Below are 25,882 nucleotides of genomic sequence, written 5' to 3'. Positions count from 1 at the left end.
TACATCCAAGTCATATTTTCTCCTTCAATGAGTTGTATGGTATGTGGCTTTCTACTCTGGGGAAAAAAATCTAAGAAACTCATTTGGAAGAAATAAATTAATAACTTAGCAAACTTTTATTTTTCTCTGAGTCCATAGATTACAATCCCCCACCAAAAGTGTGAGACAGCATAGTCTAGATGGAGCAGAATTCCCCACAATGAGATCCTACATAATCTGTTAAAGTGAAATATAATCCTTTGAGGGATACAGAGAAAACATCTTTTTTTAAAAAAAGCCCTACCCATACAGATGGCCAAAAAACACATGAAAAGATGCTTAACATCACTAATCATTAGAGAAATGTAAATCAAAATTATAATGGAGTATCACCTCACACAAGTCAGAATGGGCATCATCAAAAAATGTACAAACAATTAATGCTGGAGAGGGTGTGGAGAAAACGGGACCCTCCTACACTGTTGGTGGGAAGGTAAATTGGTAAAACCGTTATGGAGAACAGTATGGAGATTCCTTAAAAAACTAAATATAGAACTACTGTATGATCCAGCAGTCCCACTCTTGGGCATATATCCAGAGAAAACCATAATTTGAAAAAATACATGCACCCCAGAGGTCATGACACCACTATTTACAATAGCCAAGACATGGAAGCAACCTAAATGTCTATCGACAGAAGAGTGGATAAAGAAGATGTGGTACATATATACAATGGAATATTACTCAGCCATAAAAAAAGAATGAAATAATGCCATTATCAGCAACTTGGATGGACCTGGAGATTGTCAGACTGAGTGAAGTAAGTCAGACAGAAAGACAAATATCCTATGATGTCACTTATATATGGAATCTAAAAAAATGGTACAAATGAACTTATTTACAAAACAGAAATAGGGTCACAGATGTAGAAAACAAACTTATGGTTACCGGCGGGAAAGAGGGGTTAGGGATAAATTGGGAGATTTGGATTGACATATACACACTGCTATATATAAAATAGATAACTAATAAGGACCTACTGTATAGCACAGGGAACTCTACTCAATACTCTATAATGACCTATATGAGAAAAGAACCTAAAAAAGAGTGGATACATGTATATGTATAACTGATTCACTTTGCTGTACACCTGAAACTAATACAAAATCATAAATCAACTATACTCCAATAAAATTTAAAAAAATAAAAATAAAAAAGCCCTACCCAGAAATAAATTTTTGAGTTTTAAAGGGATGAAAAGAGAAATCTATCAGATGTCAGGGTCAGTGTGGATTTTTTCAGTCGAAATAAAAATGGTTGGTGGTTGGCCTGCGGTTAAGAGAAAAGGCAAGAGTAATGATCACACATTTTTTAGAGAAGACTTTATTTGCCTGTGCAAATCAGTCAGTCTACATTATTTGATTAGGCACTTAGTGAGTGCAGAGATCTTTATTAAGGACTGAGCCTGATGGAATATCCCTCTTTTAACGGGTCTCTTCTTTATGTTCTTGAAATTTCTGTCTTAATCCTATTTAAAGAGAATCAAATAGAAGGGAAATTTTGGGAGTCTCTGGAAAGATACTAAAAAGGTAAGGCAGTCCTATAGGTGGTATTTGGAAGGAATGTTCAGAACCCGTTGATACCTAGAAAGCTAGGAACTCATCATGTACATATATGAATCAAATACACAGTGACTCCTGGTTCATACTCTCACCTTTTGGTTACTGTCTTCCTTCACAGAGCAGTTCACAGTGAATGTCATACAGGGGCCAATCTTGGCTCCATTGGGTGGAAAAGTTGAGTTCAGTAGCCAGCTGTCCCCACCACAGAGTGCAGAACACATGGAAATACACTGGTTCTGGAACCACTACACAAAAGCTGTTCACCTGTACTAGAATGGTAAAGACTTGTATGGAGAAACCATCTCCAAGTATGTGGAGTGGACAGAGCTCCTGAAAGAAGCCACTGGAGAGGGTAAGGTGACCCTCAGGATCCTTAATGTGAATGCTGCTGCTGATGGGTGGTACCACTGTTTCTTCAAAGATGGTGATTTCTGTGATGAGGCCATCAGAGAAGTGAAGGTCACAGGCAAGGATGGATCCCTCTGAGGCTTCTATGCATCCACGATTCTCAATCCATCTGAGGCTGAGTATTAGGAATATTCTTAGTGTTTCTGACCATCTCGTAGTACAGGGTTTGGTTAGCAAGTTCAAATTCATGCATTTAGTCTTTAAGTGGGGAAGAGTGTAGGATTAAGAATGCAAGTTGTGTCTGTGCACATATTACCTTTATCAGCAAGAACTGTCTGTTTTCCCATGTCCATGTGCACTGTTAGATCTTTAAAGTATCAACAGAATCCTTTCAGGATTTGTTACTATTTTTTTCAATTATTTTTGACATCACTTTAGTAAAACTTGACTCTATGAACCACCTAAATCTTTACAACTGTCTCCTTAATGATCATTCTTATTCCCATTTCTCCCTGACTCAATTTGCTGACGACTTAGTTCTTAAATCTAGTTCAAAAAGCCTTCATCTATATTCTTCTGTGTCCTCCAATATCACCTCAGTCTTAGTTTTCTGAATAACAAAGAAATGGTGGCAAGATGGAGGACTTGAAGTAAACTGAAAGGCTTCCAAATGTGAGGGCACAAGGTAGGGTCCTAGGCCCATTCACATTTAACATTTTCATTGGCTATTGTGATGCTCATCTGTATTTCCTAGAGCTAAGCTATCCAATATGATAGCCACTAGTCACATGTGGCTACTTAAATTTATATTTAAATTAAATAAAATTAAAGTTTAAAGTAAAAAATTAAATAAAATTGAAAATTTAGTTCTTTAGTCTCACTGACCACATCTTGATCTTAGCCAAAAGGCCAAGAAGGGATCACTGACGACATCTTGGGTGCTAAAGTCTCACGTTGTAAAAAGCTACTGATTGGACAGCACAGATAGGGAATATTTCCATCATTGCAGAAATTTTTATCAGACAGAGCTGCTCTAGAGTAACTCCTTAAATCTCTACTCATTCTTTCTTTGCCCACGCATTAGACAATTCTTAACATCCCCAGCAATGTACTGAAAATTTTCAAAAACTTGTTTATTTTCTTTAAACTGATATATACTGCTTTATTTTGATAATAGTAGTGCGTTACCTGTTTTAATCAAAGAGCACATAAATTAAAGTTTCAATTAAAGTTGCAAACTTGCCTTTATGCTATTTACTGCTTATTAATAAATTATGGTAGCTCATATGTGACTAATGATGAAGATACAAGAAAAAATGTTACACTATAATTTCTATGAGGACTGAGATCTTGATTGTTTTTGTTCATCATTATGTCCATGGACCTAGCCCTGTCTCCTAGATTTAGTAAATAATCAATAAATATTTTTGACTGACTAAGTGAATAAATGAAACAAACAGGCATTTCCTCTCCTGACTTTTTAGGACCAGGTTGTTAATTTGGATATCATAATCCTTCAGTCTGGCTTAGCCTTTTTCCCTTTTGATTAGCTTGTAGAAGCAATCAGAGTCCCACAGTGTTTGACTATCAGTATACCTAAGGGCATAAGGTTTAAAGTAGAAGAAGGGGGCTTTTCTTTCTCTCTTATGTTTCCCCATCCTTTCACCTAAATATTGTTTTCCCCTTTCTTTCCAACCAGCTACAAGCCTGGAAACGCAGGTTCCTGTGCATCCTCCTAATACCAAAGGTCTTTTAGTGGAGTGTAATTCAAGAGGTTGGTTCCCGCAACCTCAAATGGAATGGAGAGACAGCAGAGGAGAGATCATTCTACCTTCATCAAAATTCCACTCACAGGATACTGACAAATCGTTCAACCTGAAGATGACCCCTCTTCTAAGATGGAGCTCCTATGGGAATGTCACTTGCTACCTTCGAAACCTGTAACTGGTCAAGAGGAAGGAACAAGCATTGTCCTATCAGGTGAGATCTGTGTGTTTGTTCTTCAAATGATGGCCATTGTCATCAAATTTATAAACTAAAGAGCAAAATTAATATACTTTCTTCACTTGGTTTTTAGGATATTATATTCTATTGGCTTTGTTCACCATCTTGCTTGTCTTCTTTCTTATTCTCTTCTGCTACTTCATCTTTTTCACTCCGCCTTCTTGATATATGAGTTTCCCAGGGCATAGTCTTTGAGTCTTTTTTCTCTATTGTGACTTAATTCTATCTCATGGCTTTACATAAAATCAATATGATAAGAATGCCTCGAATGATATCTTCTACCCAGACCTCTCTCCCAAACTCTAGTCTCATCTCTAAACTCAACATCTCAGTGTGGAAGTCTAGTAAATATTCGGAATCAAACAGATCAAAAACTAAACTCTTAATCACCTGTCAACTTGTGTGATTTACTGCCTTCCCAGTCACACTTCTTATTTTTATTTTCTCAGAAAAAAATCCTTGAAGTCATCCTTGACTCCCATCTTTCTCTTATATTCTATATCACACGTGTCAAGAGATAATACTAGCTTTACCTTTAAAATATACCCAGAGTCTCACCACTTCTTACCACCTTTGCTGCCCTCCAAGTCTGAGACACCATCACCCATGGTCTGAACATTGGCAATAGCAACTGAAAAGTTCTCCCTACTTCGCTTGTCCACTATGGTATATTCTCAACACATGGATAGGAGGATCCATTTAAAACATGAGATATATGTCACCCTCTGTTCAAGACCCTGCAATTGTTCCCCATTTTATTCAAAGTAAAATGCCCCACAATGTCCTGCACTATCTCTGCCCCCGTTACCTATCTGACCTCATCCCCTAATGTTCTCTGTGTCTCCTCTGGTCTAGTCACACAGAACTCCTTGCTGTTCCCCAACCATGACAGAACAGCTCCTGCCTGGGGTCTTTGCTCCAGTTGTTCCCTCTTCCCAGAATGCTATAATTCCAATAAATTACCTATCTCCTTCAAATCTATACTCAAGTCTCACCTTATAAGTAAGGACCACTTTGACAAACCAACTTGAAAAAATGCAACCTTTACCACCCCCTCCACCTGGCATTTCCTATCACCTTACCCTCTTTTAATTTTTCTTTTTTATATAGTAGCATCACCTTTTAACCTGCTATGTAACATTTATTATGTTTATTGTCACTTATCTCTCTCCCTTTCTAAAACATGAAGATAGAGATCTTTGTTGTAATATACCCCAGTTTCTTCAAATATTGCATGGCACATAGTAGGTAAGCAATAAATATTCAATACTTGAATGATTGAAATAAAATAAAATGAGTGCCTTGGAAACTGCTAAGTAAATGTACATGTATTAGTATTTGTATATGTCCGTGAAATTAATGTTGGACAGATGCTGAGAGGGGTATCCCAATTCAAGATTATTATAATAGGAATAAGTCTCCAACAGGTTTAGCAGTTTACTACTTTTAGAACATTTTTGTGTTTATTTCTCTGGGCAGAAAGACATCAGATTCCCAAACAAAATGATAGGTGTCTATGCCCAGTATGTGCAAACCAGTAAACCAAAGCAGATGCTTGTTCACATGAATAGGAAAGGAGGAAAGCTTGTGTAAATGTATGTCTCAATGTATTCAAGAAGAATAATGCCAGACCCAGTGAATACACTGGAGAATTCAGAACTGTGCATATATTGGTTGCTTAGACAAAAGGACTGAAGGACTGAGTTGGTCTGAGGCTTAGAAGGAAGAACCCAGCTCTGCCTTAGGGAGAACATGAGACAGAATGGATGGGAAGAATTGGGGTGAGCAGCCTTCATTCACCTTTGCTCCAGTCCCAAACTAATCACACTTGGCTCAGTCCCACTCCAGACCCTTTGTCACTTTTCACTCACCCAATTATAACTACCTCCCCAAACTGGCTTAGGTCTAATATCCCACTGTCATGGGGTCTTGAATGCTTTGGATGAATCTATTTCTGATTAACTGTTTCCATGGAATACAATTTGGATACTGATTCTGGTCATAATTCTGGTTCTGCTGCCGACATTTATCATGGTGCCTAGTGTCGATTTATATTACAGATTACAAGGTAAGTGGGTTTGAAGGGCAGGAGATATAAAGTGGGGGTGGGAGAGCTAAAGCTGCCTGACCCTTGATTCCCAAGCCCATCTACCTCAGGAAGTTCTAAACTCTCTGGACAAATGTTAGACATATGCCCTTCATCATTCCTTGGTTCTAGATATTCTTCTTTAGCCGCGGAGCTTCTGACAATGCTGTTTATCTGAAAGCCTGGACTTTCTTGTACCTCAGTCAAATTGAAATCCTTTTTTTTTCCTGTATGGTGATAGCTTTCCAAACAAACTGGGAGATCTTTTTAACATTTCGCATTTAACATGTAACACAGTTTACACATATTTCTTACTTGACTCCTTAAATGGTCCAATGACCCTGTCAGGGGCAGGAAATAAAGTGCTAATTACACAGGGCAGAAACAGCGGAGCAGAGGTCACTTAATGGTCCACGGCATCAGGAAAATAGAACATGCAGGGAGAGTTACACCAGGTGGCCTACCCTTCCTAGGGAGAAAGTTTTCATCCATCTCAACTATGTTGTATTGGGGGAAATGGATTTGGAGGATTTGGGGGAAAATTTTAAGACACAATAAAATAGCTGTTTGATTTGAGGGTGTGCTCAATTTTAAAAGCTTCAAATGCACAGATCCTTTGTGGTATAGCTCTATCTTTCAAGATTACATTCTTCTGAGGTCTCTTTCTGCCTGAAAACCTGGACTTCCACAAAGACTCTCTCTTTGGTAGGTCAATGTTCTGCATGTTCTCCAGGAGCACAGCTGAGAGGAACCACAGTTCACAGTCTCTTGTATGTTCCAGAGCAGGTACCAAATACTGTCTGCTTATTACCTGACACACAGGTGAGCAAGACTCCTCCCGGGTCCCTTGGTGTATGGTGCTGTGTCCCACAAATCCTATAGAGGTACTTCTGTTTATGCATGGATGCCACATTTTTGTTGTTGATGGGGAGATAAAAATGAGGGCTATCTTATGCCACCATGATGCTCATGAGACTTTGTATCCCATATTTTAAACACTAAGTTAGACTGTGCATAATACTCTCCAGCAGAGGACTGGGCACGACCTGTGGTAGTAAGCACTCCCGTCATAGACTGTTTTCATGGAAAGGCTATATAGCCAAGTGACACCACGACATGTGTTAAATAAGATTTTAAACAAAATGCTGTCTAACCACCCTTCCACTGATGAAATTCTTACTTCCAGGGCTCTTATGATCTCTTAGGCAGTTCAGAGGTCTCCAGACCTATCCTACTCCGGCCTATTTTGAACCTAGACAGTACAAGGACTAGTGCATAACTTCGTCTCATCCTCCAAATGAGGCACGTTGATTGATGGACTAGATAGAGAAAAAGAAAGATAAGTTGCTTTTCTCTGGGTCTGTTTAGGCTCAGCCCAAAACTGGTCCCATCCTAGAAACAGCTCTGCTTATTGTCTCAGTGACAAACAGCTTTAGACCTAAGCCTTTAGATCCTTGGGATCCTCTAGTCCTAAGCCTTAGCTATATTTTTTTTCCCTTGGTCCTATTCTAAATAAATACAAAGGGATGGCATTAAAATATAACTCTTGCTTTCTTGGTGCATTTCCCCCAGTGCAAAGTGTCTCCACATCAATAACTGATGATTATCTCTTTTTTCCTTCAGATTGCTCCTGCAATGTGATACCTCCTTGGTCAGTGGGCACACCGGTAGTCTTGACTTCAATATGTGTGACTGTCTTCCTCATTATCTATTTGCATCACAAAAAAAGAGGTATGTGGGACCAGAAAGATGAGAACTTCATGAAAGTATCTCCTTTCCCAAGTGTTTAGTAGCTGGCAAAACATTTAGCTGAAGAAGAGTAACAGGCTATTTATAAGAAAGCCTGAGCTTCTTGTACCTCAAATATTTGTTTGAATTACATGAACAATAAACTTTTGGATCTCTTGTCATTGAGTTTGGATTCCAGCCCCTAGAATTTATGGACTTAATGATACAAACTGCTGATGCTTCTCCTCCATAGCAAAATAATATATTTCTTTCACTGTGATAACTATATTTTTGCCAAAAATCCAGCCATCATTTCATGTAATAAAATATGCCAATTCTTCCTGTACTTGAATCTTAGAGGAGATAATAATTCAGTATATCTTAAACTTTTGGGGTCATAGATTATTTTAAAGACTGATTTAAAGTAAAAAAGTCCTCTTCTCAAAATAATTCATATGTCCACAGATATTTCACTTAAGTTTATGGTCTGTATGAACAACTGAAACTGATCCTTCTCCTCTTTGACTCTCTTTGAGGGTGAAATTGAAAAGGCAATTGTGCAAGTTTGAGGATAGCTGAACCCAACATATTTTAAAATGTGCCATCAGCTCTATCTTTGAGGTCCCCATAGAAATTATGTATACATGTCAATGATCAGCAAGGTAAGGTAATTTTTTTATTATAGCTGGAGCTGTATCTATAGCCAAAAATCACAATGCGGAAGTCACAAAGTAGCGCTGAACAATTCAGAGGATTTTATTTATTAATATTCTCCTATGAAATAAAGACAAAATACCCTAAACCAGACCAGACTGCAAGTGCTTTTATATTTTACTCTAAGAAAGTCCATACCTGAGTCTTGCTTATTAACCATGTTAGCAGACTAAATGCCGTATCCATCAGTGCTGGAGGAAAGGATCAAGATGCTATAATAATAGCTAGTATATATTAAATATTTATTATGTGCAGTATGCATTTTATAAGATTAATATATTTAATTTTCAGTGAATTAGATTTTATCTGTGATAAAATCTGGTACACAAAGAAGTTGAACAGCTATTCACACAGTTAAGTGATGGTGGCGCCAGGACCCCAGCCAGGCACTTAGACTCCTTAGCCCTCTGTTTCAACAACTGTAGTGTACTGTTCCTCTATGAAAAGACTAAAAATAAAGTAAAAAAAAAAAAAAAAGAGATATTTAGTCATAGCAGCCTTGTGAAAAGGAATTTATCATTACAGGGAAATATAGCCTGGGCATTTAGCGATTTATGAGGCTTCCATTGGATATAACTGAAAGTCCCAAGAATAGGCTGCAGGTCACTGTCACTGTTGAAGCAGACCTGGAATCCTTAAGAATGACTCTGGGAATTAAAATTTTATTTTTGCTTGCTCTACCTTGAGGACCTAAAATTGAGTCATTGATCACAGAGGCCTCCATCCACACTGTTCACAACTCCTGGTAATTATGCAGGTAACACCCATCCACTAACCTCTTTTATAATTGCTACTGAACTTTCTTCTCTTTACCTAAAATGGACTTTCCCCTGAAGGTACTGCTTCCTCTACAACTATCTCATTTAGCAGCCTTCCTCCCTATTTAGGCAACTTTCTGTTTGCTGTACCTTTCTGGACTGATTTTCCTTCTTGAGGTTTATCAATTCAGAAATCTCTTTATCAATTCATTTAACAAATATGAATTGCCAGGAAATTCCACAAGCATTGTACATTTTAATTCTGCAAGAGATGCAGAAGACTCTCAATCTGCAAGAGATGTATACCATTTATTTCCAAGAATCAGTGCCAGACTAGAGTCAGACTTCTTGGCAATACTATTACCTGTGTGAACTTGGGAAAGTTATTTAAAGTCTCTGAACTGCAGTTTCCCCATCCTTAAAATATTGATGATAATGCCTACTTCATAAGGTTATTTTAGGTTAAATTAGTCAATATATCAAAGTCATTTAGCCTGGCTTCGCACATAGTACAAACAACACTAATGTATGATATTATTGTTACTATCATTACTATTAGCATAATCTAGGGATTCTGTCTCAATTCCCTCTCTGGTGTCTCATCTGCTACATGTGTTTGCCATCATCCTTCTCCCCTTTTCTCCTAAGCTTATGGCATGTCTTTCTTCACTCGCACCCCACCATCATCTTAACTTTCCTTCTAAGCATGGACAGCTCTAGCCATGCTTAGAAGACATGCTTCCTAGCCATGTAGGAAGGAAAGAAAGTTAAAAACTCAGCTTAGATTTAAACACACACACACACAATCCTCTGAATAAATACTCTTAGCATCTTTGTACTATCTTACTTCCAAGTTTTTCTTTCAATTTTGTTTTAAAGTATTTTCTATCCCTTATGGGAAGAGGCTTGAAGTTCTCCTAAATGTTAGCATGAGAAAAATAGAGGTATGTGACCAAGAGAGAGACTTACAGACTCTCCACTCTCTGATCCTTATGCACACACTCCCAGGGCAATTTTGCTATTTTTAAAAATGTATGCTATTACCCTTATAAAAGGGATCTCTGATCTAGTTAAGGGCAGAGAATTTATATCAAATTATAGGGGAAAGTAGATATTAATTAGGTGAACGCTTTACCCTTCATTTGTACAGTCTAAGACCACATGGAATATATCATGTGGGCAACAACCTTGGTGACTTCCGAGTTTTCACTTCTCCAATGAGAATATTATCAATTATTTCAACTGTTATTTCAAGGACATGGATTTAAGACTCCTAACTTCGGCTTCCTCATCCTCACCACCTTGGTTGTCTTTCTCTACAAGGTAGTATGAATCAGTGAACAATCATGTCAGTGAAACAAACTAGGGTTGATATAAGAAAGTAATTTTTAATAGACATAGCTGTCCAGTAATGAAACAGATACCCTAACTGTTGGCAATGGTGCTCCCATCACAAGACATATTAATCAGTATTATGAGTTAGGGGTGTTTTCCACTTTTATAATCACCCAGAAAACATACTTTACAGAAGACTTCTGCTCCAGATAAGAGGATGACTTTTGAGAATTGTAAGATCTCTTTCATCTCAGAGATTCTGTTCATCTTAGACTATTCTACTTCACCATACTCCTCAAGAGGTCTAGAATTCTTGAGGGGCTACAGCACCACATAAAGAAGATAAAGGTATAATGTGTCTATCTGTCCTTCAGACTCTGGCCAACCAGAGCAAGTGTCATGATGCTTGGGTGGAAGAATGGGTATCTGCCTCTTTGCAGCCTTCTTCCAGACTTAGGCCAAATGTACTCATCTCCAGGATCATCCACATAACCCAGCCTACTTCTCCTTCACCCTCACATAAGCCCAGAAGTATGGAGCAATAGGAATGTGAAAAGTAAATTTATTGGTCTGTAATTCAGTTCTCCTTTCCCTCTGTGACCCTTTTAATTCTTGCATCTCTTTCCAGTCCCCATTTCAGATCCACATTTCCAGTTGGATGTCATGTAGTTGGAAGATATGACTCTGATCCTGTGTGTTCTGATGGTCTTTATCACCATGGTCATTTCCTTTATTTCCTTTAGATTCAGAGGTAAATGGAATGGGAAGGGTGGTAACTCAGAAGGCATCTTTCTTCCAACTGATCTACAGGTACAATCTCAGATTGTAGCCTTCTTGAGGCTCCTGGGGTTTCTACAAAAGTGACCTTTCCAGTCTTTGTGCCTTAATAACTGGGGAAAGAAACAAAGACCTGTAGATTTTCTGTTGATCTGTTAATGTGCAAAGTTCTTGGTGGATTTGATGTGAGAATAATACATTAGAGATTTTCTTGCCAGAATGTGTACTTTTCTAACATGATGTCTTTGGCACATGTAATGAAACTGCACATGTAATGAAGCTGGCCAAACCAGGATGATAATATTCTCAGGATAACTCTAAATTCAACTAAATATGATTATGGAGGAAAGAAAAAAGAAGTGAGGAGAGTACCCTGTTTATTAAAAAAAAAAAAAAAAAAAGGTGATTTTGAGACCAGGTTTTACTCAGGCTAGAGAAGAAAGGTTGCTTAATGAAAAGAACATAGTTTTTGAATCCAGAGGGTTGGGTTTTTATCCTGACTTAACCATGCTGAGTGACCTTGGGTTAATGGCTTATCCCTTCTGATCTAGTTTTATTTCCTCCACGAAATGCAGAAGATAATTATGAGATTGTGAAGATTAGGAATTTTGATGTAAAAGGTCTAACATTGTGCCTGGTAAACACTCAATAAATATCACATGCACACACATGCATGCATATACCTGCACATACACACACATCAGGGAGACAATCAGAGGGGGAGAAGACCAGAAGCGGTCAGATTCTACCCCAGTGACATCTGTCTATCTCTTCCTCTCTGCTTCTATATCTCTTGAAACATCTACCTCTACTGCCTCTCACTGTCTCTACCTGTTCTCTCAAAATCTCATAGAGGTATCAGCTGATATCCCTGAAAGAAATGTACACAATACAGTTCCTTCCTAAAAAAGGAAAGGAAGAGAGAAAGAAAGAAGGAAAGAAAGGAAGGAGGGAAGGAAGGAAAGAAGGAAGGAAGGAGGGAAGGAAGGGAGGAAGGGAGGAAGGGAGGGAGGGAGGAGGGAGGGAAAGGAGGAAGACTTATGCCTTATAAGGGCTTTCTGATTGTAGCTGCCTTGAGGCTCCGGGGTTTCTACAAGTGCAGTATTAGTGCCTCAAACTCCAGTGACAGTCTCATTTCTGACTTCACACCTGTGATAGTTCTCTCAAGTAAAATTGGAAGGCCCAAGTGTTTCATCCAGAAACATTCAATACTGAGCTCTTTGTGAGGTTTAGATGTTTTCTTCTATTTTGATCTCAAAGGCAGAATTAAAAATTTAATATCATAGTTAATAATAATAATTTAATATTATAGAAACTTGTAGATGTCCACAAAGGCTGGACAGGAAGATTTATGAGCCTATGTTCACGGTAAGGCATGTGAACTAATGAAATCCCCTAACTAATTTGAAATCCCCTAACTAATGCCCAACGATGAAAGTCCTGGCTTTATTGTGCAGATATAATCTTCTTATGAAAAATGGAAGGAAATGTAGAATTAGTCACACGGGAAGAAAAATTTTAATTCTTGTGTTCCACCAGTAATCTACAATCCTAAAACGTTCCATTAAAAAATGTATGCAAGGTTATGAAAACATGTACTCTTAATTACTAGCAGACTTTTTCCCCCGAATACAATGCAAATCCATGATAAGTTATTATGGACAATACAGATAAATTATTTTTACTTAAACCAAAAAAAAGGCCTATAACCTAGAACCACAAAAATGGGTATTTGTTTTTTCATCTTTGCATCCATTGACTCTTGGCTTTCTCTGTACTACCTGTTGAGAGCTGCTAGATGTTGACGTGGCCAATTAGGACAACGAGCAAAACTAAAAGTAACAGTCAAGCTTTTATCCCCTTATTGTGGGCGTATAAGAGGCCAAAAAAGGAAAGTTGTGGTGGCTCCTCACAGTTCCATTTCCCCCATAGAACAGCACTGGGTAAGGGTCAGGTGACATGCAGCACAGGTGGGGGAAATTGTGTCTCACTATAAAGAACACTGAACAAAAGGCTCCTGCCATTTTATGGACCCAGGGGAGAGTGGATGGGGAGGAGAGACAGAGAAGGGCTAGAATGGAAAAATACTGAGTCAGAGTGGAGGAGAAGCTTTTAGTCAAGACACCGTCTCCCAATAAAAGAAGGTCTCAGAAGAGGTGACTAAAAAGCATCTCAGCTGAGGACCCCAAAAACGAGGCCTACAAAAGGAGGTACCTGGACTGGGAATGCAGGTATGCATATGAGCATGGCTGCTGGGGGCCGGAGACCTAGTCCTTGACTGCAGCTTCCTCCAGAAAGTGCAAGGCGTTGACTCTGCACCAAGTCTGGTGTGGGGAGGACAGCTTTCCCGCATGGGGTCTGCTACGCAAAGCCTTTGTAATTTCCTATGGTCAGACATAAGGAATCACACATGGGAATCTGGCCTGGAGTCAGACCCTCATTACCTCTCCAATGTGGAGAAACATTCCACCCTTTGAGATTAAACAAAGGCAAGGACAAGTCCATGATTCCTACAGTGCAGATTTATGCTTCTCATGCCTAGTTTCTGCCACTAAGGGAAACAACCCAATCAATATCTTTGCATCCAAAGGCACAGGTTAATGATACAAGGAAGAAGAAAGGAGCCTGTACCCAGTATTCATCCACTCAAAAGTAAGATTTTAATTTCATTCTTTTACATGTATCTGTACAGTTTTCCCAGCACCACTTATTGAAGAGGCTGTCTATTCTCCATTATATATTCTTGCCTCCTTTATCAAAGATAAGGTGACCATATGTGTGTAGGTTTATCTCTGAGCTTTCTATCCTGTTCCATTGATCTATATTTCTGGTTTTGTGTCAGTACCATACTGCCTTGATTACTATAGCTTTGTAGTATAGTCTGAAGTCCAAGAGCCTGATTCCACCAGCTCTGTTTTTCTTTCTCAAGATTGTTTTGGCTATTCGGGGTCTTTTGTGTTTCCATACAAATTGTGCAATTTTTTCTTCTAATTCTGTGAAAAATGCCATTGGTAGTTTGATAGGGATTGCATTGAATCTGTAGATTGCTTTGGGTAGTATAGTCATTTTCACAATGTTGATTCTTCCAATCCAAGAACATGGTATATCTCTCTATTTGTATCATCTTTTTTTTAATTAATTTATTTATTTATTTATTTATTTATGGCTGTTTTGGGTCTTCGTTTCTGTGCGAGGGCTTTCTCTAGTTGCGACAAGTGGGGGCCACTCTTCATCACGGTGCACGGGCCTCTCACTATTGCGGCCTCTCTTGTTGCGGAGCACAGGCTCCAGATGCGCAGGCTCAGCAATTGTGGCTCACGGGCCTAGTCGCTCCGCGGCATGTGGGATCTTCCCAGACCATGGCTCGAATCCGTGTCCCCTGCATTGGCAGGCAGATTCTCAACCACTGCACCACCAGGGAAGCCCCCTATTTGTATCATCTTTAATTTCTTTCATCAATGTCTTATAGTTTTCTGCATACAGGTCTTTTGTCTCCTTAGGTAGGTTTATTCCTAGGTATTTTATTCTTTTGGTTGCAATGGTATATGGGAGTGTTTCCTTAATTTCTCTTTTAGATTTTTCATCATTAGTGTATAGGAATGCAAGAGATTTCTGTGCATTAACACCATACACAAAGATAAATTCAAAATGGATTAAAGACCTAAATGTAAGGAGAGACACTATAAAACTCTTAGAGGAAAACATAGGCAGAACACTCTATGACATAAGTCACAGCAAGATCCTTTTTGACCCACCTCTTAGAGGAAGGGAAATAAAAACAAACAAATGGGACTTAATGAAACTTAAAGGCTTTTGCACAGCAAAGGAAACCATAAACAAGATGAAAAGACAACCCTCAGAATGGGAGAAAATATTTGCAAATGAAGCAACTGACAAGGGATTAATCTCCAGAATATACAAACAGCTCATGCAGCTCAATATCAAAAAGACAAACAACCCAATCAAAAAATGGGCAGAAGACCTAAATAAACATGTCTCCAAAGAAGACATACAGATAGCCAAGAGGCACTTGAAAAGATGCTCGACATCACTAATTATTGGAGAAATGCAGATCAAAACTACAATGAGGTATCACCTCACACCAGTCAGAATGGCCATCATCAAAAAATCTACAAACAATAAATGCTGGAGAGGGTGTGGAGAAAAGGGAACCCTCTTGCACTGTTGGTGAGAATGTTAATTGATACAGCCACTATGGAGAACAGTATGGAGGTTCCTTAAAAAACTAAAAATAGAACTACCATATGACCCAGCAATCCCACTACTGGGCATATACCCTGAGAAAACCATAATTCAAAAAGAGTCATGTACCACAATATTCATTGCAGCTCTATTTACAATAGCCAGGACGTGGAAGCAACCTAAGTGTCCATCAACAGATGAATGGATAAAGAAGATGTGGCACATAAATACAATGGAATATTACTCGGCCATAAAAAGAAACAAAATTGAGTTATTTGTAGTGAGGTGGGTGGACCTAGAGACTGTCATACAGAGTGAAGTAAGTCAGAAAGAGAAAAACAAATACTGTATGCTAACACATATATATGGAAAAAAAAAAAGAAAAAAAGGTTCTGAAGAACCTATGGGCAGGACAGGAATAAAGATGCAGGTGTAGAGAATGGCCTTGAGGACACAGGGAGGGGGAAGGGTAAGCTGGGATGAAGTGAGAGAGTGGCATGGACATATATACACTACCAAATGTAAAATAGCTAGCTAGTGGGAAGCAGCCGCATGGCACAGGGAGATCAGCTCGGTGTTTTGTGTCCACCTAGACGGGTGGGAGGGAGACGCAAGAGGGAGGAGATATGGGGATATATGTATATGTATAGCTGATTCACTTTGTTGTAAAGCAGAAACTAGCACACCATTGTAAAGCAATTATACTCCAATAAAGATGTTAAAAAAAAAAGTCAGGTTTACCTGCTGACCCAGTGGGATTAAAAGAAGAGTTAGAATCAAGGAGAAATTTTACTGTCATTCACAGTGGAGGGGACCAGAATTGTTAAAAACGAATCCTGTTTTCATCCACTTGGCGCCCTAAGGCCATTTCTCAGCACTGCTCCTCTGTATCCCATGGAGACCAACGATAGAGTTGCATTAGCCGCTTAAAGATTTTGCCAATTATCTTTTTGGTTTTCCCAGATCTCTACTTAAAAAAATTAAGACAATACATTAATTGATTTGAAAGAGAGATTATACAATGTAGTCAACTGAAAAGACCCAGTTCACGCTACTTGTCACCATTGACACTCTATTAATACGTCTCACACTGCTAATATTATAGAGTTTATAGCAGCAACCTCATAACAGGCCAAAATTGAAAATGGTCAAACTTGACCATGAATTGAAATGCTCTAAATTAGCTATGAGATTTTTAAATTTAAAAAAATCAACCACTTCCCATAATCAAGTCAATTTTGTTTTACAAAGAAAAAATAATTTCCCCAAATTCATTTTCTACAATTTGTCTTAATGTTTTCTCTGGTTCTACCAAGTTTGTGTTAGGGTTTTAGTATGAATCTCATTGTTTTTTCAATAACTGCTTTCTCTGCACCCTTTCATTGAATGAGTTTAGCTCTTCTCCTGTGTTGAAAAGTTAATTATTCCATTTTGATGTCTCTTATGTTTCACAATTTTTCAAGTTCCAGAAGGGTAAGGGGATGCATAAGAATATTTAGAAAAATTTTAAAAGCAAATCCACAAATCTACTGCAGTTTCTGATGTGTCTTATGATGTAAGCATCACTATTATTGTGCAATAGCCTTTTCCAAGCAAACAAACACAACATATAGTGATTTACTGTTATCTGAGTTATGAGGGTACAGGAAGAGAGTGAGTGAGGGAGAAGACAGAAAGAAAGAGAGAGTGAATATATATTATTGATTATATTTTCACCGGGGTATTCATTTACTTCAGTTGCAAAGAGATACTATGCAAATTAAATCAGACTCCTTTCTAGAATGCCTTTATTCGTTGTACACTTTCTCCCAGCAGAGGTTTCCCTCTCATTGATTTAAGCCAGGGAATTCAAGTTAATGACTTCTACATAAAAGTTGTTTCTCATGGCTTTTCCAAAGATGTTTTTGGCATCTCAGAGGAAATCAATTTGTTCTCAAACATGTTTTTATTTCAGCTACTTGCCTTTAGTAAAATTTGAATTTACAATACCTCAAGTACATTTTATTTCCTTGACAGGTTTCCTGCAAAATTAAGGGATTAAACAAGCATCAAATGTTTCATCTGGGACAGTGGATAAAGAGACTACAGAGGAACAATATGCTAAGATTTCCAAAGAAAGTAACTGTGGCTTTACAATTTTATATAAAGCCAAATAATTGCCAGATGGAGGGCAAGTAAAATATATTTGTACACTCAAGTTTGCATTTCGCTTGTAGCTCTTCTGCAAACTATGTTAACTTAAAAAAAAAAAAAGGATAGAAAGTAATCAGAAGACAGATAGAAAGTAATCAGAAGACAGAAGACAACAAATTAGGGGGATGACTGGAATAAAAACAAATAATCTACAGGGCAAAATGGAAGTAACTCTGAAAATAGAAATAAATCTATACCCATCAGTAATTAAATGTCATATCTATCCATAATTAAACATGTCCATTGAAAGAAAACTATTTTCAAATCTATGATGTTTACAAGAGACTTAACTAATGCTCAATGACAGAAAAGTTGAAAATACAGGGATGCAAAGACCAAAACTATGCAACTTTTACCAAAATATATGTTGAAAGATATATTAATATTCTGTAAAAAATAATTAAAAAGAAATAAGTAGGAATAAAAAGGTCATCCACAAAATAAAGATAAGAACCATGAACCAAAACTTTCTAAAAATTAGTGCATAGTACATAAACACTAATAATGCACTCTTAACCTTCCTACACTGTTGGTGGGAATGCAAATTGGTGCAACCACTATGGAGAACAGTATGGAGGCTCCTTTAAAAACTAAAAATAGAGTTATCATATGATCCAGCAATCCCACTCCTGGGCAAATATCCAGAAAAGACAAAAACTCTAGTTTGGAAAGATACATGCACCCCAATGTTCATTGCACCACTGTCTACAATAGCTAAGGCATGGAAACAACCTAACTGACCATCAACAGATGAATGGATGAAGAAGTTATGGTATATATATCTGCATAAGACTCATCATGTACAAGGGAACCACATCATTCATGGTTGACGTATCAAAATCAGTGGAGGATGTAAGGTAACGAGAGGGCATATTCAAAGTGCTGTTAAAATTTCAAAGAATTTGCATATGCTCCTTTAATTCTCCCTATTTTTATATAGAGAGAGTTAGCCCTTTTATTCTCTTTTTTAAAACTTTATCCAGGTATAATGATGTACATTATATCGCATACATTTAAAGTGTACAATATGATGAATTTTGACATATCCATACACCCTTTAAACTATATAATTAATATCCATTAATTCCAAAATTTTCTTCATACTTCTTGATAATCCATTCTTTACTCTCTCCCCACCACCATCCTCAGGCAAACATTGATGTTTTCTGTCAACAGAGATTAGTATGTATTTTTTTTTAATAAATTTATTTGTTTATTTTTGGCTGCATTGGGTCTTCGTTGCTGCGCACAGGCTTTCTCTAGTTGCACTGAGCGGGGGCTACTCTTTGTTGCAGTGTGCGGGCTTCTCATTGTGGTGGCTTCTCTTGTTGCAGAGCATGGGCTCTAGGTGTGTGGGCTTCAGTAGTTGTGGCACGTGGGCTCGGTAGTTGTGGCTCGCAGGCTCTAGAGCGCAGGCTCAGTAGCTGTGGTGCACGGGTTTGGTTGCTCTATGGCCTGTGGGATCTTCCCGGACCAGGGCTCGAACCCGTATTCCCTGCCTTGTCAGGCGGATTCTTAACCATTGCGCCACCAGGGAAGTCCCTAGTATGTAGTTTTTAGAATTTCATTTAAGTGGAGTCATAAAGGGCATATTCATTTTTATCACACTTCTTTTATCCAGATTAATTATTTTCAGATTTGTCCTTGTTGTTTTATGTACAGTTGAATAGTATTCTATTGTATGGACATGCAACTCTTTGTTTAACCATTCAACTGTTGATGGACTTTTGTATTGTTTCCAGGTTTTTTGCTCTAACAAATAGAGCTGCTATGAACATTCGCGTGTAAGTTTTTGCATGATTGTATGTGTCTTCATTTTCTTTGGTTAAATATTTAGTAGTGGAATGGCTAGGTCATATTATATGTGTAAGCTTCACTGTTTACAAAACTGCCAATTATTTTAAAAGTGGTTATACCATTTGAAAGTCGTACCAGAAGTGAATGAGAGTTTCAATTGCTCCACATTCTAGTCAACACTTGTAAGGCCAGTCTTTGCATTTTTAGCCATTCTAATGTGTGCATAACAGTAACTCACTGTGGTTTTAATTTGTCTTTCCTTAAAAACTATGATATTAAACATTTTTCATGTTCTTAACCTTCATTTCATTTTAGTTCTAAAAGTAACTACTACATTTAATAGCAGTAACTTTTAGCAGTAACTTTTATTTTCCAAAGTCATTTCTTCTGTTTATAAATCTTTGAGTTTTATTTACTTTCCTGAATATCTTAAATCTGTCACACTACTGTCTTCTAGCTTAAAGTATTACTATTGAAATATCTGATCATAATCTGATTTTATTTTCCCTTCATGTTGCTTGTTGTTTGGCTAGGTGACCAGAGGGATATTTTTCTTTTACTTTAAATGTCCAGGAATTTTAATAGAACATGTCTTGCTAATGATTGTTTTGAGTCTGAATTCTTCTGCATGTGATGTGCTTAGTTAATATGTAGCATCAAATCTGGGTGTTTTTTTTTTTTTAATGGAAGGTTTTCTTGAATTATAGTTTTTAGTATTTGTTTTGTTCTTTTGATTTGGCTTTGCATTCCAATGTCTGCTATTATACATATTTTGAATCTTCTTTGCCTGTATTCACTTATTTCTCACATTTTCTCCAATCCTTTGTATATCTTTATTCATGAATATACATTGGCACTTAGTTTTTGTTGGTAATGTTTCCCAGTGGATTTTGTTTTAGCTATCCATTGGGTTGGCCCAAAAGTTTCTCTGTTTATTATTGTGTGGAGAAAGAGGAAGATTTAGGTTCTAGGTCACATTTTCTATCTTTCCAGAATTTCCTTTGTGTGTAAATTTTTATATATAATTTTCTTTATACCTATAATTATTTAAAATATTTTTGAATTTCTAGAAGACTTTAAATTGTTTTAAATATTTTTTTAAAAATTGATATCCAACTAAATTTCAGTGTCATCAGAGAATGTGGCCTGTATGGTACTTATTATTAAAGTTTTTGGACTTCTGTAATTATAATATGTGAGTACTGTTTGTTAATGTTTTATTTATGGTTGGAAAGAATGAAATTTTTATCATTAGATATTGAAACTCTGTACTTCTTTCATCTTATTTTGTATATTATCCAACTATATCAGATTTCTTTTGATTATTACTTAGGGATTATTTTTTCCCTAGCCTTTTATAATTAAACCTTCTGTAGTCTTAAGTTTTAATTAGATTTCATTTAAATAACATACTGCTGGATTTTTTAAATTCATTTTTTAAGTTTTACTGGAGTTCCTAGTCCATTTAAACTTATTGTGATTATGAAGATAGTTAAATTTACTATCTTATTTTGTGTTTACTATTTGTCTCATCTTTTTTATGCTTTGTTATTTATTTTCCTTAATGTTCTCTTTGGGATAGATTGGATTTTTCTCAGTATATATTTTTCTTCTCTTGTTCAAATATTTTAATTCTACTTGTGCAATATTAGAGACCCCATTAGAGATTTGGGAATTTAAAATTAAGTTTAAAAGGTATAAAATTTATCACTCTATTAACTATTTTTCTCAACAACAAAAAGTTTCCTGAACATTTTCACTTTGTCCATATTCTAGCAATTTTTATGCATTTTCCCTCTACTACATTAGTTTCCATCTGTCAGGTTTAACCAATGAGAAGAGATATTAGTGGCTAATAAAATATTTGTTAAATTGGATCTCACAGATATATTTTTATCTTTACATAAATATCATCAATCTAAATAGTCATTTGAAAATATTTCAGGATTATAATGCTTAATACAAGTGAATTTTCAATTTCCCCTTTAACTCTGAGTTTGCATGTATTGTGCCTCCTGTCATTTTCCTTCATTATTTGATCCATTCATCAAGATACTTGGCAGATATATTTTATAAATGGCAGCTATATCAAGTAAAGCTGAAAATTCAAATAGCCTTTAATTCTGAAATTCCACATACATCTCATTGAAGCTCCTATACAAGGAGACACATTGAATAATTTTCTTAGCAGCATTGCATTTAGTACCAAAAATTGGAAATAGGAGAATGACACATAAAGTGTTACATGCCAATGCAAAAGAATGCTGAGAAAAATGCCTTAAAATGAAATTTTAAATAGACATATGCACACAATGTTATAAAATATACACACACACTTATAAATTCACAGTAAAGATGAACCTTAATTCCTGCTTAATGCTGATAAGGGTGTTGAAGCAATAAAATTTTTACTGACAGCAACCCCAAATAGCATGAGAACCTGGATACCTAGAACTCAACCAAGACTACTGAGGTAGAAGATCTTGGAAATGTAACCCAGATCAATGTTTTTCCTATCTGAACTTATCTGAGACAAGGAATCATACAACAATGACAAACAAATCTCAGAGGACTTTAAAATGAGGCAGAGAAAGAATACCTCAGAGCACCCACACTATCTGCCATGCACATTTATCAGTCCAAAATAATACAGTAATAAAATTAGCATGGCTATACTAATCATGAGTATAAATATGCTTTACAGCACACTTTTCATCCAATAAGCATTTGGTGGGAATTGGAAATATGGAAGAAAGAGAAAGGAAATGTAAAAATTAGGAAACCAGGATTTTCTAACAGGAACATGTTGAAAAAGCAGTATTAACCCTTGTCTCTAAGTTCTTGTTTACTTTTAGTTCTATATGGAGTTATTTAGAAATTAGGATCAGTAAGGAAGAAGAGCAAGACCCAGAGATGTGGCAGAGCTTGGAGTTTCAAGTGATTTTGAGTAGAGCCAGCATATGGCTGTAATTAGACATCACTCCCTGTATACAGATATACTGAAAGATATGGGAAAATCACAGCTGTGGCTTAAGGATTTCTGAGGATGCTAAGAAAACAAAGTAATTGGAGTCCCATAATAACACATAGACAAAGGACTTCAAACATCAAGTTACCTAGCATAGGGAAGAAATTCCGTTAATTTCTTTTATCTTTTAATTAGGCTGTCAATTATTTGCTTGAATACTCCCAAGTATGGTGAACTCACGATTATCTTGAGACAGACTTCTTCCTGGCTGGAGAATTCTGAATGTTAGAATTTTCTTTCTAGGATGTGTTAAAATCTACATCCATGTAAAGGGGTAAGGAGAGTAAACTTTAAGACAAATTAGAGTAAATAATCATTTTGGAGAAGAAAATCAGACAAAAATTCCTAAGCAGAGAACTCTAAAAGACAATTCTCTACATCCTTCAATTATGGTTTATTGGTAGTTTTGGAGCTCATAAATTACATATCTACCAGAGGAAATCTGATGTCAATCAGGGAAATGCATCAGAGGGCTATTAGCATGAAAGTCTACAGTTAAAAATTAAATAAACAGATAACAGGTCTTTTGTGCATTGAACTAAAAGAATGATTTTGTAAAATAAGTGTAGGAGGCATAAAGTTTCCAAATGAAGCCAGAATACTTACTCTGATAAGTGACACAAGGGAAAATTTTAGTATATAAATTTATTTCAGGGTTGGCTTTCATAATGACTGAATTTATAACAAAGGTCAAGGGCAGAAACAAGTTCCAACTATAATCTAGAAGAAACTTGGAAGAAGTTTACATTCAGAGGGAAATCAACATGGTAGATATCAGGGAGATAGTCTTCCTAAAAAGCTAGAAGTCCTGAAGCAAAAATACTGACTTACGGAAATACAGTCATTGACTGAGCTTTTTATGCCAGGATAAAGGCATATGACGTTGTTTAATTTGATTCAAGAACCAGGAGATTTGGTTGCCTGTAAATTTCTCCTTAAACTAAAGTAGAATTACTTCTCTAAGGCCACTATGGAATCATCTTTATTTAACCTACGTTTTTAAAGGATAGCATCATATGGAACAAAATCCTGGTTGGAACTTATTTCCTTCCGTTGTGTCAAATAGATAATCCCATTATTTTCTGCCTTTTGTATTATCTGTTGAAAAGTCAGCTATCTGTCCTATTGTTGTTTCTTTGAAGACAATATGTCTTTTATTCTCAGACTGCTTTAAACAGATTTGTTTCAATTTGATTTCCATAGTCTGACTACGATGTGTTTGATATGGTTTATCCTGCTTGAGGTTCACATAACTCCATGAATACATGGGTTTAAAAATAGCATTCCAGTCATTATTTCTTCAAATACATCTTCTGCTTTCGGGTGTCTAGTTACATATCTGTTATATCCTTTCACTGTTTCTCTTATATCCCTATGAATTTTTCTTTATTTTATATTCTTTTTCCTCTCTGTTCTTCAGTTTGGATATTTACAATTAAATAGTCTCCCAATTCCCTAATCCCATGTTCTTTCTGCTGAATATGCTGCTAAACTCTTTTTAATGAGTTTTTTATTTCACAAGTTATATTTTCTCCTCCTGGGAATCCCCAATATTTTCCTACCATAGATTCCACTTCTATGGTAATGTTATCTATCTCTTCCTCTGCATGCTTGAACAAATCAATTAAAGTTATTTTAAACTTATCAGCTAATTTTACTATCTCAGTCAACTTTAGTCTGTTAGGTCTGTTTCTATTGTCCATTTTTTCCCTTAGTTTAAGTTCAGAGGGTTCTGTCCTTTCTCATATGTAAAAATAAAAAATTGATCTAAGGACATTGTGATCATGTCCTTAAATGTGTGTCAACTTGACTACACTTTCCAGAATGCCCTTTCATTTATGTTTCCAGTTAGGGTAGGCCATAAGGAAAATTCCTGGGAGACGGAGGTTGGAAAGGAAGCAGCAGCCATTTTTGTAGCTTGTATATGTTGCTGCTGATCTGCTGATTCCTTTCATTGGCATGATGTAGAAGCTAGACCTGCAATTGCTCTACTTTCCCATGAATCCGCCTTCAACTTCTCTGAGTCCTAAGCCAAATGTGTGTGTGTCAATTGTGATGAAGGGCTCTGGCTTCTGCAACATACTCTCTTCAACAAGATCAAAAGAAATAAGAATGCATATGGGTTTCAGTCCATCCTAGTGAGGGTCTACTTCATGCATGTGGGTTCCATCCTGCTTGTACCCTTGCTATTGAAGTCCATTCTACTCCCTCTTCCAGTACTAATAGGGGAATTCAGGCTGTTATATTCAACGTTACCACTGAGCTGGAAAGCAGGGGATAAGAACAGGTTAAGTTAGAATGCCAGTTAGAATGCCACAAAGCTCACTGTTCTTACTGAAATTCAACTATTTTTTTCTGATTAAGTGTTCCCCTGGTTGCAAGCTTGTGGTTAGTTTCCAGAGTTCTGAAAAAAGTTGATTTCTGGTGCATTTTTTCCTAGTTTACTTACAGTTTTATAAAGGGAAAGTATCAATCAGCTCAGGTTGCCATAATAAAATACCATAAACTGGGTGGCTTAAACAACAGGCATTTATTTTCTCACAGTCCTGGAGGCTGGAAGTCCCACATCAGGGTGCCTGCATGGTTAGTTTCTGGTGAGGCTTCTCTTTCTGGCTTGTAGGTGGCTACCATCTTGTTGTGTGCTCACATGACCCCTTCTTTTTGTGCAAGCAAGGGGAGAGAGAGAGAGTGTACGAGTTCTCATGTCTCTTCTTATACAGACACTAATCCTACTGGATCATGGCCCTATCTTTATCACCTCATTTAACCTTAATTATTTCTGTAAAGGCCCTATCTCCAAATAAGTTACATTAGGGGTTAGGGTGTCAACATATGAATTTTGGGCAAGGGCGTGGACCACAAACATTCAGTCTGTACCAGGGAAGGATTTTTGAAGTTTCTTACTTTACCATTTTCACTGATGTACTCAAGCATTTTATAAATACGTGTTTTATTCATCTCTTTCAGTAGTTCTCAAAGAAGAGTTCAGGAACCACTTGTTCTGTCATGGCTTGAGGCAGAACTATCTACTCCTTCCTGTTATATTTTTATATATGACCTGTCCCTTTTTTTCATAACAAATCTTAACAATGGTGTGTGTCTGTTTTACTAGGGGAAAATCAGTTCTTTTTGTTGGGAATCTGAACATTTTTTATTTGATTTCTGTTTTTATATTAATTGATTCTACATTTTACTTTCTGAAATTCATTTTCTAGTCTCTTGGTTTGTATCTAGCTTCTTGACTCGGTAAGGGTATACTCTCAAATGAAACATGACCCCTTTCTGGTGTATATAGACTCAGAGATCTTCA

At 36.8% G+C, this 25,882-nt stretch overlaps 1 protein-coding gene across 1 annotated transcript in view; it reads left to right on the top strand.

The window, feature by feature from the left end:
* Window positions 1–1,700: 1,700 nt before the first annotated feature.
* LOC118896964 (putative selection and upkeep of intraepithelial T-cells protein 1 homolog) overlaps window positions 1,701–25,882 on the top strand; it is a gene marked incomplete at its 5' end in the record, with an annotated part of 43,523 nt that continues 19,341 nt past the window's right edge. Inside the window, 6 exon segments of the mRNA XM_036855673.1 lie at window positions 1,701–2,067; window positions 3,649–3,882; window positions 3,885–3,935; window positions 5,917–6,021; window positions 7,663–7,770; window positions 11,203–11,325. Coding sequence (XP_036711568.1) covers window positions 1,701–2,067; window positions 3,649–3,882; window positions 3,885–3,935; window positions 5,917–6,021; window positions 7,663–7,770; window positions 11,203–11,325 — 988 coding nt within the window.

The sequence above is a fragment of the Balaenoptera musculus genome, chromosome 1 (genome assembly GCF_009873245.2).
Source record: "Balaenoptera musculus isolate JJ_BM4_2016_0621 chromosome 1, mBalMus1.pri.v3, whole genome shotgun sequence".
NCBI classification, from domain to species: Eukaryota; Metazoa; Chordata; class Mammalia; order Artiodactyla; family Balaenopteridae; genus Balaenoptera; species Balaenoptera musculus.
Note: the sequence above shows the minus strand (reverse complement) of the source record. Positions and strands in the feature narration are given on the sequence as shown.